The sequence below is a fragment of the Elaeis guineensis genome, chromosome 9 (assembly GCF_000442705.2).
Source record: "Elaeis guineensis isolate ETL-2024a chromosome 9, EG11, whole genome shotgun sequence".
Classification (NCBI taxonomy): Eukaryota; Viridiplantae; Streptophyta; class Magnoliopsida; order Arecales; family Arecaceae; genus Elaeis; species Elaeis guineensis.
The window spans coordinates 37,940,024-37,959,429 of NC_026001.2; the positions used below are offsets into that span (position 1 = coordinate 37,940,024).

Genomic DNA, 19,406 nt, shown 5'->3' on the forward strand with positions numbered 1-19,406 from the left:
AACATTCCAAGCATCCAAGTATTTGACATGTCAAGAAAACTAAGTTGCAACAATAAGTTTGACTCACATATTCTATTGCCTTCTTCATTTCCAACATCTCATAGTACATAAGAATCCCATGGAAGAGTTTTCTTTCTCATAGTTAAAATCACCCATTCATCTAGCTTCTTTCATGTTAGGGAATAACTCAAAACAACCCTTAATTATTTTATGAGAGGGATTACCATTTCTAAACTTAAGCCACTAGTAAACCAACATATGTACTTTTCAAACACCCACGATTGAACATATATGCATACCAGCAATTACTATCTTAAGTATGGTATGCCATACCACCCTATACCGTATTGGTACCATGTCTTGCACCATACGACACTTCGTATCCTATCTCATACCACACCGGATCATATACCAATACTATAATAGGATGATACCAATATGGGATCCTGTATCGAGATCGTGAACCTTGATCTCAAGTACTATTGTTGAACTATTTAAATTCCCTAGTTAACATAGCAATTATTGTTCCATCGTTTCCTAGATTAAATATCATACATCTTTCCAGACCATAGTTTCTACCATCTTCATTATATGCTCTGTTTTCTGCAACCATCTCCCCCATTTATCAGATTTTTTTTATTTTCTCCACATGTATATATAATTTTTTAAATTCCAAATTGTTTCAGATTTTTCACATTCTTTGCTTCTTATCACTCAAAAATCAATTTTATAAACTTATTTCTCTCTTCATTTTCTAAATTGTTCAAATCAACAATTATATCTCCATTGTGATCTGGATGTCATGGGTTTAAAATATTGAAACAGCCCAAGATATGCCGTATCGATACCAGGCTCCGTACCAATGCTATTCTATTATAGTGTTAGTATGTGGCCAGTTTGATGCACCAAGTATCAGTAGGCTCTCGAAACCATATACCGATACCGAACTGGTGCAGGTACGATATGCCCCGTACTGCCCTATTTGGCGTGGCATGACATATCTTGAAATAGCCTCTTTGCATGTAGGGATAAGGTTGCGTACATCTAACCCTCCCTAGACCCCATAGTATCAAGAGCCTTATGCACTAGTATGCCCTTTTTTTTCAAATCATGTTTTATTTCTTTCCCCCTAAATCCACCTATTGCCTTCTTATCTCCATTATTCAAAATTCAAAAACTCTTTCTAATCAAAGTTGAATTATCCAGTTTTCTCACATCAATGTTGCAAAGTGCTTTCAAAATCTCCTTTGATGAAGGGGAGGTAGGGATGGAGGCAAGGGAGTGGGGCGGAGAGATTTCATTTCCATGTCCATGTAAACTTTTAAATTTCTTCCACAAATTGCCTCTATGGATGTCACCTAAGACAATGATAAAATGAATTATATCTAGAGGATATTCAAAAAATCTTACAATTCCTATTCATGGTTTGCTAGCTCTATAATGATATCTTAATAAGTTTATTAAAGAAGATAGTCAATAGACAAAGATATTAAAAGTGATTGCATGGATTTATCCTATCATTCTTGTATAACCTTTCACTTAGATAATGTTGTTAAAACCGACCACCTAGGCATTTAATTGGGTCAGGCTACCTATGTGAAGACCACTTGAATCCAACTTCTTTTAAGAGCTTATTTTTCCACTTTCTCTTCCTATTTAAGCCACATATGGGACACCTGAGAGGGCACCGAAGGCTATCACAAACATGTTACCTAATAGCAACTAAATAGATGGTCATGTAGCTACAGGTCATGTAGCAGCTACAAGTGGCAGCTATAGCTGCAGTAATACCAGGTTTATGTTTCTTTTCCTTTCTTTCTTTCTTCTTCTTCTTCTTCTTCTTTTTCAAAACAATTGCATCTTCTTCTCCTTCCTTGGATTTTTATTCCGCTTTCTCTTCTACTCCTACCTATTCTTCATCTAGTCATTCTTCAACTTTTCTTTTTAAATTTTTCCTTCTTATTTTGCTCATCTCCTCCTCCTTGGTGGTTAGTTGATAATTGTGATGCTGCAACCTGTTGGATACTGCTTCTTGCCCTCCTTCTCCTGCTTCTTGCTAGTTGATGATTGTCTGGCTGTGTTTCACAGCTGCAGGCTGCTGCAGTGGTGGCAATAATGTTTGTTCATTTCCTTCTGATGGATTTTGGTCTTTGTTTTACCAAAAAGGAAATGAAATTTGATCTTTGGACTGTTAAGTGTGAAAATTAGGTTTACCATGTCTGGTGAAAGAAATGTATATAATATGTGCAAATATATATTTATGCATATGATCAAAGGTATGCATATTAGATGCTCAGAGGGCTTTCATCCCACCTAAGCACCTAGGTACCTGCCTATACTACATATGGAGTTCACCACATAGCCTTGCCAAGGCAGTTTGACAACCTTGCACCCAAAACTAACAGCTCTTTTGCTCTAAACCTTGAGACTTCACTTTCACGATTTTAAAGTGGCATGACCAACTACAACAAAGTGACACCTCTTCCACAAAATATTGTTGTTTTTCTTCTAATTCTAGAATACTATGTTTTGCCATTATTTATTAATAAATCGACACAAATTAGATTCAAAATACACACATGGCAGAAGCACGATAAAATCATCTCCCGGAAAAGAAATTTCAGGAAACATGAAATCTAGTTTTCCTTTTTCTTGTTTTGGAAAATCAATTTTGAGCTTTTCACCCTTTTATCAAGTAAAACTAAGGTGGTTAAATAAGCTCTGATGAAGTTGTATACATTTCCTTTTAAAGCATTGCTTTCACTAACAGATGTTTTTCTTATATGCGATAGTTATGGAGGTGTACAATCTGATGAGTATGAGCTATATGGTGAAAAGTTGTATAAATGGTAGACATATATTGAGAGGAAGCAGGGTGTATTATTTTCCAAATGATGCTATGAAATGATGAGAAAAAGCAGTTTGCCCAAAGAGGTGGTGACAAAAAGCAATTCATATTCATATAAGTTGCTAGACATGATAATTGTTCTAGAATTACTACTTTATCAACTATTATAACACAAAACTACATGCTTTTTAAAAATATACATTATTCTTCATTATCACTAGACGTAACCAAGGAAAAAAAAGCTCATGTACAAAATTACCTTATGTAATTTGAAGCTCACACCATTCACATCAATAGTAATATCACTAGGAACATCGAAAAATATCCTACAAGAAAATTTTAGCAAATTAGTGATGCAAAAGAAAATAGTAAAGAATAATAAATTAACAACCTAAGAGAAAGATTTAGTTTTCTCTTAACTAAGCATCCACCAAAAGAGAAGGATTACAATACAACAAGGAGCAACAGACCAGCACTTTACTATGTAAATTTAAATCTTAAATAAATTTCAAAACATTTTATGCCTTCAATAATATTAGTCTTGAAAAATGAAGTGGTATTTTGCAGTAAGGCAGTAGCACCATCTAACCATTATAGATACTACAACATATTAAACAAATAGAGATAACTTCCAAGAGTAAAAAAAAAAGAGATAAATATGAGCCCAATCAGATTCTAGACTTCAGCTTTGTTGGGCATAATTTCTTATGGAGAAAAATCCTCCAACTTTATCATAACCTAATATGAAAACAACATTCTAGTTATCTAAGTTTGCTTTGTTAAGGGCAATTAAGTATATGCATCAAGGGCATTTACAACATTGTATTATATTGCCATTTATATAAATACAACAGAGGGTCAATCCTAGGGTAACCGACCCATGCATTTTCCCATTCTCAACATGGTACCAGCGCACCATACATCATCTTCTAGAGAATCCCGCATGGCCACCTTTCTTTCCTTTTCCATGCATGCCCTCCTATAGCACCGCATATCCTTTCCTTCTCCATGCATGCCCTCCTAAAGCACCATACATCCTTCCTCTCTTCTCCATGCACATGCATGCCATCTCTTCTCCACCACTTCTTTCCTCTGCCCCTCCTTGAGAATCCCTTCTCCACGCATGTCCTCCATCTCTTATCCACCACTTCTTCGCTCCATCTCTTCTTGAGAATCCCTTCTCCACCACTTCTTTTGTCTCTTCTTGAGAATCTTGCAACCTCTCCAAGCCTTTGATGCCTCTTCTAGAGACCCGTGATGGGGAAGGACCACGATTTTTCAAATCCAGCAACATCCCAAGTCTTCAATCACTAGAAACATTCTCATTCCCACATGAGGGAAAACCGATAGCAGCCACAGCCACAGGATCTGTTGATCTATGGAAAAGCCCTAAGAGAAATAGTCAATGCAAATCACCAGATCCAGACACAAGTGTTAGCGATAAATCTTGTCAAGAAAGTTTAGTCAAGCACACAAAATTTGAATTACAAATTTTGATAATCTTCGGATTTATTTAAACAATACTATAAAGGATAAGATAAATAAATTGACTTACCTGGGGCTTGGTTGGATTGGCCTATTGATTGAAAAAACAATGGAAGAAAACATCCGAAAGAGCACTAGGCACTGCCCTAAGGCAAATTCCGAACCTCATGCTGGTATCACCAAGAATTCTACCCCAAGATATGACCGAGATGCCCTCTCTTGTTAACACAATCATGGAGCGAGTTGACAAACGTTCTTTGACACTCAGCAAGAAAGAAAAAATAGAAGGAGAAAGAACAAGCGATGAAATACTCAAGAAAAGAGAAAGAGAGATTGTTGTTTTTTTCCCAATGCCCCAAGAAAATAGAACTTATAGCCTTGTATAGACCATGAGTAGACACGTCTAAATGGACATTTGACGATTGACCAAGAAGACAAGTGACCGGTCAAATAAGTTATGAGCATCCAGAAAAGGGCATTATAAAAAGAAAAGTAAAAATAAAATAAAATAAAATATCACTGCACATGCCACATCATATCTGTGGTTGCATGCTTACGAGCCGAGCTGGGCAAGGCAGGCATACACGTGTGTGCCGTAAAACCTACTTCCCTCCAAGGCCCAACCAAAGGTGGGCATGGAAAGAAGGCATATCAACACAATGATGCAAGTGTCATTTTCCAATGTGGGACAAATAATGACAAAAACATTAGGAGACTTTTAAAGGAAAAGAAATTTTGAGTTTTCCCTCCAAAACTCTAACAATCCCCCTCAAAACTCAATTTTCTAAAAAATAAATAATAATGACTATTTTAAAATTCAAAATAATTGAAACTTTATTACTAAGTATTTATACTATGCAATGGATGAAGTGTCTTAACCTCACTTACTGTAGATGGATTCCATTTGAAAGAATCGGAGTGAACTAGATCTTGAACTACATTCTTTTGACCTAGACTTCAACTACCACATGCATCATGTAGATAGATTTGTCACAGGGTGGTGCATTATTGGCTATGTGCAATTATCATGTTGTTTGTAAGAGCACCTAGGAGTTGCCCATATCCTCCAATCGTGGCTGCATGTGGAAGTTCTCATATAGGTGAGAAAAACAACTCTTCGGGTCTTATTCAGAGCTATGCTCTTCCTTAACCTCTACATAGGAGCAATAATCACCATAAGGATGGGTGAAGTGTAGACCCCTATAGACATATAATCATATGTGCTCCCCGGCCAACAAGTAGCTTGTTATTATCACATTAAACCTCCTTCAATGGATCTTTTATCAGAGATTGGGTTTCCACGGTTGGAAGGCCCATTATAGGTTAGGTCCCATCCCCCTAAATGACTCTAGGACCTTAGTCCTATTTAAGCATCTATTAGCAAGATATTATCAATTTTTACATGAGATAATGAAATAATGCCATGGGTTTCTTATTTTGTTAGAGACTTCTATCTCACTTTTATATTTCTACTTATTTTTGACTTTACAAATTTCTTTTTTGCAAAAATCGATTGCAGCTTTAGAATCACAATGAATCGAAATAAGAAGAATAGGAGACAAAATCAAAGGAATTTCTAATAAAATATCTTTAAGCCATTCAACTTCAGAACAGGTAGAATCAAGTGCAACAAATTTGGCTTCCATTATACTTCTAGCTAGTATAGTTTGTTTGGCTAATTTCCAAGAAACAACACTGCCAACAAGAAAGAATATATAGCCAAAAGTGGATTTAACATCAGATAAATTAGAAATCCAACTAATATCACTGTACCCTCTAATATAGTTGGAAAGCCAACAAATCTAAGACAATATGATATAATAGATACCTAAAGACTCCTTTTAGAGCAATTCAATGAATCCTAGGAGGATTACTAGCGGAGTGGCTAAGTCTAGAAACAATATAAGCAATGTCAGGTCTAGTACGAATGGAGAGATACATAAGAGATCTAATAATTTGACATATCTTTCTTGATTCACTAATTTATCAGAGTTCTTTAAGAGTTGGATAGAATGATCAAAAGGGGTAGAAATAGAAGAAAAGTCAAAATAACCAAATTCATCTATCAACAATTGGGTATAATGAGATTAAGATAAAGAGATAGAATCAGGGGACCAAATGATCTTCATGCCAAGGATTAAATCAGCTTCACCTAAATCCTTCATGTTAAAATGATGAGAAAAAAATTTCTTGACGTCATTAATTAGATCAAGATCAATAGATAGAATCAAGATATCATCAACATAAAGCCAAAGAAGAACGTATCCATTATCAAATCTTTTAAGATAGACACAATTATCTAATCCATTGATTTGGAAACCATATGTAGGATAGCACTATCGAATTTCTCGTGCTAGTGTTTAGATGCTTGCTTTAAACCATACAAGGACCTAATAAACTTGCACACATTATGCTCTTGACCTGGCACTATGAAATCCTTAGATTGAGTCATATAAATTTGCTCATCAAGATCAACAAGAAGAAAAACTATGTTCACATCAATTTGATGCACAAGGAGTTTATGAACGAAAGTAAGAGCAAAGTGGACATAGATAGTAGTAATGCTGGCAATAGATGCATAAATATTAAAGAAATTAATTTCAAGTTTTTGCCCAAGACCTTGGACTACAAGTCAAGTCTTATACTTTTCCACTAATCCATCAAAACTCAATTTCTTTCTAAAGATCCTTTTATGACCTAAAGATTTGTTTTCGAGAGTTAAATTAATAAGAAAATTCAAGTATTGTTTCTAATAATGGATTCAATCTCACTATTAATTGCCTTCTTCTAAAAAGGAGCATCAGTAGATCTCACAGCTTCCCGATAGAAGGTAGAGATATTCTCAACTAAGAAGGTAAAAGAATCTTTATCCAGGTTCTCTTCAATCTTGACCCTTTTAGTCCTTTTAGACTCAGAAGGAAGATTAGGCAGCTTTGATGCAGGCTCATTAAAGATTAGAGGACTAGAGATCATAGTTGAACTAAGCAAGGAATAAGAGTCATAATTAGATGTTGATTTAGGGATTTGAGTCTTGAAAGGGAATATATTTTCAAAGAAGGTTGCATCACTAGATTCAATTATGGAATTAGCAGATATATCACTAAATTCTGAATGAATGACAAACAAATGATAGGTATTATTATCAAGGGAATAACCAATAAAGACTGAATCAACAGTTTTAAAACTTATTTTATTTCTCTTAGACTCAAGAACAACAACCTTAACAAGCACCCCCAGACTCGAAGTAACTGAGTTTTGGTATATGTCCATTCTAATACTCATGGGACTTGTTTGGTTCACGAGAAGTGGAGGGGGAAAGTGGTAGTTTCGGAGAAGTGGAGAAGAGTCCTCTTGTTTGGTTGGAGTTTTAAGAGAAGAGAATGAAAAAAGCTCTTCCCATAGGAAGACACTTCCCACATTTCATGAAAAGTGAAAATCCATGAGGAAGATGGGTTTTAGAACTTCTCATGGGATGAAAATTAGGGATCTTTTTTCTTTCTAAAAATATCCTTTTAAGATTGTAAATCAAAAATAATAATTCTGATAATTTTGTAAATATATGATTATGGAGCATATAAATTCTTGAAAATATCATTTAAATATTATCCTTATAAATATTAATATAATATTATATTAATATTATCCTAATATTTATATTAATATAACATAATATGTATATATATTAATATAAATATTATAATACTTATAATATATTAATATTATTTTAATATTTATACTAATATAATATTTTTATTAATTAATATAATATTTATATTAATATATTAATATTTATATTAATAAATTAATATTTATATTAATATAATATTATATGTAATATTATATTTATATCTTTACCAATAAATTTATTTTATTAAAATATTAATATTATATTAGTATTATATTGATATAATAAATTACTATTAATATAGTATTTATATGGATATATTAATATTTATATTAATATTATATTATATTTATATCTTTACTAGTACATTTATTATAGTAAAATATTAATATTGTATTAATATAATATTGATACATATACATTATATTATATTAATATAATAAATTATTATGATCTAATGTTATATTATAATATATTTATATTATATTTATACTTATATAAATATAATATTATTATTTATATAAAGTTTGGATGCAAAAAGTTTTGGTCTTATATCTATTAAGAGTATAATAGGTATTTTCATAATTTTTTCAAAAAAATTGATGATGCTCAATCAAACATAAGCCACTCTGTAATAAGCCGCTTCCTATGGTCAATCAAACATACCAAAATCATATTTCTAAGAAGTAACTTATCAAGAAGTTACTTTCTAAAAAGTTACTTCCTAGGAAGAAAAGTTCTTCCCGTAAACCAAACGTAACTTTCTGATAAATTATTTTCTAGGAAGAAAAGTTCTTTTCATGAACCAAACGAGTCCATAGAGAGTCTTCTCTTTATCCTTTGAAGAAATCCTATTAAGAGTAAAAATAGAAGCTAATAGACCGTCTCTCCATAAGTTTCTGGAACACCAAAACTTATGATCACGGTATTAATTATATCCAATAGAGTTTTGTTCTTTTGTTCAACAACACCATGGGATTAAGGAGAGTAAGGAGCAATAACTTCATAAATTATATCATGTTCTTCATAGAACATAGCTAATTCATTTGATGTATATTCACTTCCTCTATCAAATCTTATGATTTTAATCTTCTTTTCAGCTTGGTTTTCAGCCTCGACTTTGAAAACTTTAAACTCAATAAAGACTTCATCCTTAGTCTTCAAGAGATAGAAATAGCAATACTTGGAGAAGTCATTAATAAAGATCGCAAAATAAGGACTACCTCCATGGGTTGGATGTTTACAAAAATCACATACATCATTATAAATTAATTGAGGAGTTGAGTATCTCTTCGAAAGATAGATTTGAAGCATGAACTTGTTACTCTGATACCTTGGAGCATAAACTCGTTACTCTCGTACCTATAGATCTAAAGCATCATTGAATTGCAAAATGTTTGCTTCAATTAAGACTTCAGTTAGAAAGAAATTTCACTATGCATACTTTGTATTCAAATTGAATCACTTGTAAGATAAAATGAAAATTGCCTTGATACATGTACATTAGTTGGATTATTTGCTTGTACTCAAAGTTTTGTCATCATCAAAAAGAAAGAGATTTTTGATCCAAAAATTAATTTTGATAAATATAAAATATTTTATTTATTTTGATACTAATGAGTTGTTGAAGTTCATGTTGAGAATTTTTCAGGAAGCTAAATCACTCTTAGGAAGCAATTCTTGAATGCCAAGTTATGAAGCCAAAGAAATCTGATTCAGGAGCATAAATTTTAATTTTCGTATTTTATTTGGAGTTAGTTGATTTTGTTTTATTTTGTTTTAAGGGTCGTTTGCTGTGTTTTCTTTTAATTTTTTAGTCAGTCATTTAAGTTAGGGTATTTTGGTCCTTGTAAGATATTAGGGCATCGCAATAGGGTTTTATCCTTTAAATATTGCTGCAATTAGGATTTCTGGCCGTCATTGTTATTATTATTCATTTTTTTTCAATACAGAGAAACTCTTGGGAGTCTAAACCCTAGAATTCTGCTATTTCTTCATCAATCAATGTATTTTCTCTTCTACTGCATGTTATTGTTGTTAAATTCTATTTCTTTTCTTTCCCCTACGAGTTTCCTGCATCAAAAGCAGAATGGAAGAAGTCATATTGTGAAAAAAAAGCCAACTCCAAGTTTCAAAGAGTCGACTCGGGCACGCAAACATGAAGTGGCACGGACTAGGAGTTGACTCCTACTTTTGTTGAGTTGACTCCCTCAAATAGACAGAGAATGAAATTTTTCAGTACTGACCTCGGGTCGACTCCTACTAAGTCTCGAGTCGACTCTCTCAAAAAAGATAAAAAACAATATTCTGCTGATCAGACTTCGAGTCGATCCCTATTTCTACCGAGCCAACTCATAATTATCTCAAGTCAACCCTTAGTGTCAAATCGACTCGACTGTGGCTAACAGCTCTAATAGCTAGTTTTGCAAAAATTTCAGAAGTAAACAGAATTGCTCCAACGACTAGTTTTTGGTCCTCAACAGCTAAAAATATTATTTGGACATTTTAAGAGGTTTTAAACAAAGAGAAGAGCCAAGGAAAAAAGGAAAATAAAGAAATAACTTAAGAGCATTAAGTAATCATTTAAGAGAGAGTTTAAAGCATCCAACCATCAATTTCTTAAGGCATTCAAGTGGTTTTCAAGTACATTGATTGTCAAGCTTCCTCAATACGATCTTCAAGAACTTCATCGTCTTCTATATTTGCTCTTTTAGGAGCTTTTGTTGTGTTATTCATTGTACTCAATTTTCTTTGTATGAACAAGTTTCAATTAGGATTGAAACTTGGAAAAAAACCTATCCAAGCCCTGAATTGGAATTAAATTGTTGTGTGAGCCTAGGATTGGCTTGAGGGTATGGTTTTGGTTAATTTCCACTAAAAAAATCAACTGAATTTTAATTATGAGCCCAGAAAAAAAAATCAAGCTATAATCTAAGGAGATATTATAGCGGAATTCTCAAGGATGGCTTGGGGAGTGAAAGTTGGTACTGATTTTAGCGCCGACCTACTATAAAATCTTGATATTTGATTGTACCTTATTGTTTTTCATTCATTGCTCATTGCTTGCACATTTATATTATTGCCTATTACTCATCTCTCACTCACATCCTCTCATATAGTTTAATTATTGTGCACAGCAAGTTTTAAAATTTTGGAAAACCCAATTTATCCCCTCCCTTCTTGGGATGTCTATCTGGGCAATAGTCCGATACAAACTATCTTCACTCCCAAAAGTATTATGAAATAATAAAATGTGTTCTTCAAATAGATTCAGTAGGATGAGTACCAATCAAATCCTTTGCCTATTTTATGATTTCCTTCATTTTATTAAGATCTTGAGTATCAGGCACCAATCAAAAGCTCAAAGAATGGCACCCTTCTTTATGTGATGGAACTATTTTGGAAGATTTCATAATAGCAAATGCAAGTACATATGCTAAGCAAGTAATTAAGAGTAACCATGCTGGCTTGAATCAACAACTACATGCTAAAGTGATGTAAAACCAAAACCAAGCACTCCTTCCCAAGAGAACTGCTCTAGATCACCTTGAATCAGTGGATGAACTAGCACTTGTTAGTATTGCTAAGCTATGATTTCAAGAGATGAATTGGCATAACAAGACAATACGTGTCAATGGGGCACAATATGCCAGCTAGCGACCAGCATGGATACCAACATCAGTTTTCAAATCCTAGGATTCAATAAAAGAGATGAATATTTAGTATTAGTTTAAGTTAGGAATTAAACATATAGTGAATACTTTGAAGAAGAGAGATCAATATGCAAGCATTGTATGATGACGCAAGGAAAAACCATAACTATATAATGGATTGGTAGTCCTAGATGTGCATGCCATGGCCCATCCGAAGCCAACCTTCGCATCGAAGGTCCAACCTATTGTAAGATTTACCCTGAAGTACTTGTAATGTTTTAAGTCATTTAGGATCATAGTTTGTTTAGAAATGCTGATTTCTGGATAGAATTAAACTAATTAGAAGCTTAATGCATTGTAATAAAGTTTTTTTTGACTACTTATGAACATATTTTTTTCCTACACTTTTCCCTAATTGTTGTAATCTGCATTAACTTTTGTCTATTTTTGTAAATTTTCTATATTTTCTATTGTTTTTGTATTATTTTAATTTTTCTCAATAGATATTTCATTCTGTTTCATTTTAAAAACAAGTCTAACCAAGCAAAATCCCATCTAAAAATATTACATTTATTTTCATTTTAATCTCATTTAAGCAAGGAAAAATCCATCTATGCATATTTCATTACTTCATTTGAATAACCTATCAAACCAAGAAAACATCCATCTAAGAATATGCCATTCTATTCCATATCAATGAACCATCTAAGTAGAAAACCAAAAGAAAAGAGAACCATATATGCTTGTTATATGCTTGTTTCATTCTATTTCATTTGAACAAGCCATATACACAAGAGAAAACCTATACAAATAACAACCAATTTATTTCATTATTTTAAGATGCAGTTTACCCATCATAATAACAAAGCTTAAACAAAAATAATATATTTGATAATTAAAGTCTTAGATAAATATGTGATTCATTTGTAATGATCAACTTTAGAAAACATTAACCATTTTACCTTTTCAAACAAACAAATAGCTTTGGTTGTTTTCAGCAGAAACTACCAAACCTGAACCAAGATTGAATGAAAACGGATGAAAACTTGACCGAACCCAAAAATTTTGATCAATTTGGTTCGGTTTCAGCCAAAGCTTAAAACCTTATTATATCCTTTATTAATAACCCTTCTTGCAAGTTGCTCCTTCCAACAGAGATCTATCCTTGTGTACTCTATTCGTTTTGCAGTCATATAGAACATAAAAAATACCAAAATTATTGTCTTCTCATCTTGTGGACACACTTGCCATTTTATCAAGAACCATCTCATTTTCACTAAAAATTATGGAGTTGTCTTTGCTGAGGTAATAGAACCTGCACCACCTTGTCCTTCAATATTGGTCAATGACCACTGCCACTTGGTCAAAGAAGAAAATCAACTTGGCATGCGACAGACCTGATTACATCCCATGTGCGAGTATGAGATGTCCTTTAGGGAGAAAAATATGCCACCATGAGCTAGACTATGTCAGAGCAGTTTTATTTTTGTCATGTCCCGATATTTGAACTTGTGAATGCCATGATGTGAGCATCAAAATCGGTCTACATGTCATGGAAATTTTTAACATCCTCGAAATAAAACAATATGATGGAATAATGTGAACCAATGTATTATAAACCATAATGTTTAAATAAAAATCTGCTCGCAAATTTAAACATATCTAACCATACATAATACTATTCCTCCAATAATATAAACAATCCAAAACCAATTACAAAATTATTCAGTTTCTTTCTTTGAAATGGGTCCATTATATATCTCACCACTAACTCCAAAAAGACTGTAAAATAAGTGCAATGAGCTTTATAGCTCCACATGTAAATCTCTACCATGATCAAGAATTTAGGTTTTGATTGAAAAAACCCATGACTCCTAAATATAACACATAATTCAATGTATAATTAAAAATCCAAGCATGGTTAATTGAAACAACATCAAAAGCTTCAATAAGAGAACTATTGTAAAATGAAAGGATCAAAATACATGATTTTTCAAGAATCTACAAAAGGAGTTAGGTGCATGGTAAAATCTTATAAATTAAGATTTTGGAAATCTAAAAGAACCGATTCAAGTTCTGCCTTCTTCCTCTTCCTCCCCTTTAACAAGCTAGGTTTGCTAAGACATGGGGCTTAGTAGGTGACTCACATACTTAGGTCAAGCAGGAGATGTAGTTGTGTTATGGTGGTCAAGCAAGTGATCATTCGAAAAGTCAAATACCAATAGCATCCTTAAGAATAGCATTTCTTTAAATTTACTTAAAACATTGCATGTAAATAACAAAAGCTCCACATTTAACACCCCCCCCCCAAAAAAAAAAAAAAAATTGCTTGGAAAAACAACTTCCTTAAGGATTATAAGTTGCTTTCTTAGTTTTTAGTTCCAACTTTTGATTTTCAACTTCATGTCAAAATTTCAACTTTAAAATGCTAAGCTATTTCTTGAATCTTAAGAACTCATAAACTCAATTATACTAGGACATCACTAAAATCCATAGTTTGATAGAAAAAATCTTTTTAGATTAGTCTTTAAGGTGTATCACCTATTTTAGCACTATTCAACACTTAGTGCATTGACAGAAAGTACACATTTCAAACTTACACCCCCGCCCCCACCCCCCCACACAAACACACAATATATGTCTAAGTACAAAAGGCCACTATGTATTTATTTACATATCATTTTGTACATACTGATTTAATGCTTGATAAATCCAACACAACTTCTACAACACATTATTTTCAACACTCTGAAAATTTTATAATAAACAAAGCATGTTAACCAAATAGAATGTTATGAGAGCAACAAAATTGAGATAAAATTGATTTTTCAAATCCTGAGCATAGGCTTTCTTCAAGTCCACCAACAAAATTCCCATATGATTTATAGAGATAAAAAATTACCTATCCACATCATTCTGACCAAATAGGATATTACGAAACCTTGATTATTATTTAAATTGGTCTCTAACAGCCACTACTATGTCAGGATTGTCCTTTAGCTTGACTAGTATATAGCAATGGAATACCTTCCTTTTTAATAATCACGAGACATCCTCTCTAAATTTAGATAAATTTACTCTCTTGCAACAGTTTTCTACAACACTGAAACAATTTATTTCATGATAAACATTGTAATGATCTAAAATCTTAAGTTTTGCATAGGATGGAGCGAGGCCTATAGTGAAAGAGGGGGTGGAAAAACATGGACTTGGTTTGTTTCACTTACAGTATCAAAGACTTGAAATTATATGTTTATAGATTTAATTTCATAATACAAGTTTAAAATAATATAATTAAAAAACTATAAAATTGATTCTTTCAAACCTTAATCATAGGTTTTCATCAAGTCCACCAACAAAATTCCCATATAATTTATGGAGGTAAAATGTATATCTATCCACTTGGTTCATGTTGTTTTGGAAAATGATGTAACACATTTTATTGTGAAGTGACACATGAATCAGTTCCAACAAATAAAAACAAATTCACAATTGTTCAGTAAAGGTGATTGCATCTAGCCACCAGGATTGGCTTCATGAATACTGTTGATAAGAATAGAGGGTGAGCCTTGGTGCACCGGTAAGGTTGCTCCATGTTAACTTGACCAGTTTGAAACATGGAGAAAGGCAAAAAGCCTATGCGCACGCAAGAGTACAGCCGTGTAGGGATTGAACCCTCTCCAGAACCTACACTGGCAGTAGCACTGGGCCACCCTTTTTATAAGAGCACATCCCCAACTAACAACTCCCATCACAATAATAAATAAATTGACAAGCAAGAACATTCTAATTCTCCCAGAATTTAACGGATTAATGAAAGAAAACTGATAACCAAATTAAAAAGAAAGTAACACCAGAAAAATGGCATTCTCAACCACTATAACATACGCAAAAATGAAAACCCTACCACCACCACACTAATTCTTACAAGCTTTCCACCGTGAATATGTTGTTGACTGTGACAGGCACAAACTTCTCACGTACACACCAAAAAAAAAAAAACATTTTACCGTAGCTTGCACCGTTACTAGAAACCAAATTTGCAGAAGCACCAAATACTTTTCTTTCTTTTTTAGAGCAAAATGGTGGCAAGCCACTTCCATGTCATTGATAAAGAAGAACCACATGATGAAACATATGAAACGGAAGATAGAAGCTAATTAGCAATAGCATAGCAAACACAGCGGATGATAGAAATAGCAGAACTCAGGGCAGGGGTAGAGGTAACCAGTCATCGCATCGCTCCTGCTGCTGCTGCTGCTGCTGAGATGACCCAATTGGGAGGGGCAGATGCTGTTGCTGGACCCTCTCCATTGAGGTAGCGCGGGGGGGAGCAGACATGAGGAGATGCGTAGTAAGGATATAAGGGGGCAGAGAAGTCGCTGCTGGTGCTGGCCCATTTTCATCAAGCAGCTGACGTGCACTGGATTGCAACGGACCGAAGCCGGGGCACGGCCGTCGTTATGGTGGGTCATGCAATGCATTGCGCTATAAATCTTGTCTCCTTTTTGTGTTTCCTCCAGTTCCACGCACTGATCCAGGTTATCGTCAGCGGTTGGGGCGGGTACTGGAAAATATTTGGTGGTGGAACGAGGTTCTTAAAACCGGTAGCCTGGCAAATTCCTCACGTTCTGGGTACGGTGATTGCGATGGCAAAACCAAACGGAAGTGGCGCCCAGTGGAGCAGCATCATGAGCCCACCGCCTGATATGACAGCATTATTAGCAATTAGTAGGTTTTGACATTCCATTGCATACTTTCATCATGGATCTACCACTAGCTCTCCTCTCTAGCCAGGCTTTTAGGTTCACTTTTGTTGTTTTCCCCTTTTCGTGGCATAGTCTTTGCCGAAATATTAGCTCATCGACCTTGTCCATTTGCAAAGAGATGCCGATAACTTTATTTGGTCCCTTCGAAAATTAATTTTAAATTTTTTAATTAAATAAAAAAAATAAATTTTAAACATAAAAATTATAAATTTTTTATATAGTTTAAAATTTTTTTTATCCCATTAATACAGATATGAATTTATTTACATAAATGATGTAAAATATGTAAAATATTATTTGAAATGGTGTTTTATTTGAAATGACATTTTTTCTATCAATCAGTCTTCAATCTGAAAATCTGTCATAAAAAAATAAAAAATATTATTTAAAAAAATAAAAAATACCTTATTGAAGGGGCTTTTTAAAAAATGCCATCTTGAAGGACATTTATCAAAAAATACTATTTTAGATGACGTTTTTTAAAAAACTCATTTATTAAAAAATACATTTTGGATGGTATTTTTCAAAAAATACCATTTTTTGATAAATGCCCTTCAAGATGGCATTTATCAAAAAATGCCATTTTGAATGACATTTTTCTGAAAAACGCTATTCAAAATGATATTTTTCTGATTTATATACCAAAAAAAAAATTACCTGATTCACTTCACCGACGAGCTTCACCGTAGTTCTTCTTCTCCGACGAGCTTCTTCCCCTAGGATCGACCTCTCCGACGAGCTTCACTAGTATCAATGGTATGCCCCTCTTCTCGGTTCCAATTCCCCTCTTCCTCCCCCGGCCACCTTCTCCCCCCATCCGACAGGTCACCGACGCACCTCCCCCCGCCGGCTGCCCCCCGCACCCCCTCTCCCCGACCGGCTGCCCCCTCCTCCCCCCATCTGACACCCCCCCCCACCTCCTGCTGGCAGCTCCCTCCCTCCCCCTGCCGCTGCCCCCTCCTCCTCCCATCTGACACCCCCCCTGACCTCCCGTCGGTGCACCCCCCATCCTGTCAGCTTCTACCACCCCCTCCTTTGGCCCTCTGCCGGCGGCGGCACCCCCCCCCTCGCCCCACCCCTTATGGTGGCTGCCCGCAGCACCCCCCTCTAACAGCAGTGGCTTCCCCCCAACCCCTCTCTAGGGCTATTCATTCGGTTTTAACCAATCCGATCTATCCAAAACGAAAATCAAATAATGAAAAAATAAAAATCGAAAATCGACCCAAAAAAAGAGAGGAACTGAACCGAACCGAAACCGAATCGAGAATTTCGGTCCTGTTAGGTTCAGTTATTCGGTTTACACATTTATATGCATAAATGCTAAGCTAAAAGTAATAGGATGTAAATAAATGAAAATGCTCCTCCAGTATGATGTCCAGTAGTTAATACTATTTGATTCTCTGTCATCAAGCACTTTCCTTTATATGTTCATTTATAGGATATAGCAAGGATTAGAAACAGCATGAAAGATAATTAGCATGAAATATATAAAGCCAAATTCCATATAGGTAAAACAAGACATAAATGGAGTTATCAATTAGCAGAAGCTGATCAAGCCTAACTTTTTCATTTTCATGGCCAGACTTGCCAACAAAAAGCTTTCATTCGGAATCCTTTAAAAAAACTACGCTATGATCAGCATGTTCTCCAACCACTCATTTCTCTAAAGTCTCAAAACCACCCTAGCATCCCTGAATTTTTGATATAACTAAAGGATCTCTAGAGCGAACATCATCAGGGTTAATAGTTGAAACCCATGGTCCTAGACGCTCCTGAAATGTTGGCCCCATATGCTTCTTTAGAAAAGCAAGATTCGAGTTTTCGCCCCATCCAGTATTTGTAAACAAAGGAAAAACATCCCACGGAGCTTGAAAGGTTCCAATCATCCCTGATTACATAAGTTGATACTCCATTCTCTTTCACCGAATATCATTAAAAGTTTTAAAAACTTCTTTGCCAACAAAAATCAAAAGATAATACTTTCTTTGTTATATCTAGATTTCAATTATTTATAGTGTGAACTTACATACTCACACTCAGCTTCTGCCTACCACTCATCAAAATCTAGAGTATGCTCTCGAGATAAAAAGTAGACATCCCAGATAACTTGGAATGAAGTTGCAAATATGTAAAGATCCATACATGTCCAACCATGTCCAACTATGTGCATACTTTATAGATAAAAAATTGACCAAGGTTGACTTTGGTTTTCAGTTCGATTTTTGAATTTTTCAATTTTTAACCGAATCGAATCGAAAATCAAATTTTTGAAAATGAAAATCGAACCAAACTATACTCGATTCGATTTTGGTTTGGTTTTTCGATTCAGTTCGGACTGGTTTTCGATCTGAAACCGAATTATAAACAGCCCTACCCCCTCCCTCCATTGGCCCTCTACCAGCCGGCCACCCATCCGATGCGACCCCCCCATACCCCCCACATGGTGGCTGCCCCCCCCACCTGCCCCCTAGCGGCGGCTACCCCCAACCCCCGTGGTGGCTGCCCGCGGCCACCCCCCCGCTGGCCCTCTGTCGGTCGGCCACCCATCCAATGCGAACCCCCCATTGGCCCTCTTTTCTCTCTTCCTCTGCCCGCCTGACGCCCTCTCCCCCACCCACACCACATCCCCCTTTTGCTAATGTAGTCATTAATTTAAAGTATCTATTAATATATTAATGTTATTTATTATATTATTAAAAATTGATCGAAATCTAATTTTTTTCTAAAATTTAATTAAAAAATTTAAATATATTACATTGCATAGAACTGTAAACCCGTCTTTTGATTAATGTACATATTTTACGACATTCGTATATTTATATATTTTTGTATGGATAGAAGAATTATATATATTAGTCAATTGACTATCCAGTTTGGATAGTTTGAAAATTATAATTAATTCTATAGATAATTACAGTAATCAAACGACATATAGAGGATTCGAAAAAAATTTTGGATAGTATTTTTCTTTAGTTCTTCTCACACATCTCCAATCGTGTGGAGAAAACTAAAGAAAAATATTATCA

General features: G+C 34.4%; 1 protein-coding gene and 1 pseudogene across 3 annotated transcripts in view; both read right to left on the minus strand.

Moving 5' to 3' along the window:
* Positions 1 to 16,437, minus strand: part of LOC105035263 (BTB/POZ domain-containing protein At5g48800) — a 35,159-nt gene extending 18,722 nt beyond the window's left edge. The window contains exons 1-2 of one of the 3 annotated variants that reach the window (XM_019847276.3): positions 15,840 to 16,437; positions 3,108 to 3,174 (exon numbers count right to left, since the gene is read on the minus strand). In XM_019847276.3, coding sequence (XP_019702835.1) covers positions 3,108 to 3,174; positions 15,840 to 15,952 — 180 coding nt within the window. In that variant the 5' untranslated portion in view covers positions 15,953 to 16,437. Of the gene's footprint in view, positions 1 to 3,107; positions 7,810 to 15,839 lie in introns of those variants that run through there. The other 2 variants (XM_073243842.1, XM_073243843.1) reach the window with 2 other exon arrangements.
* LOC140851489 (uncharacterized) lies at positions 16,210 to 18,550 on the minus strand (annotated as a pseudogene).
* Positions 18,551 to 19,406: the final 856 nt, after the last annotated feature.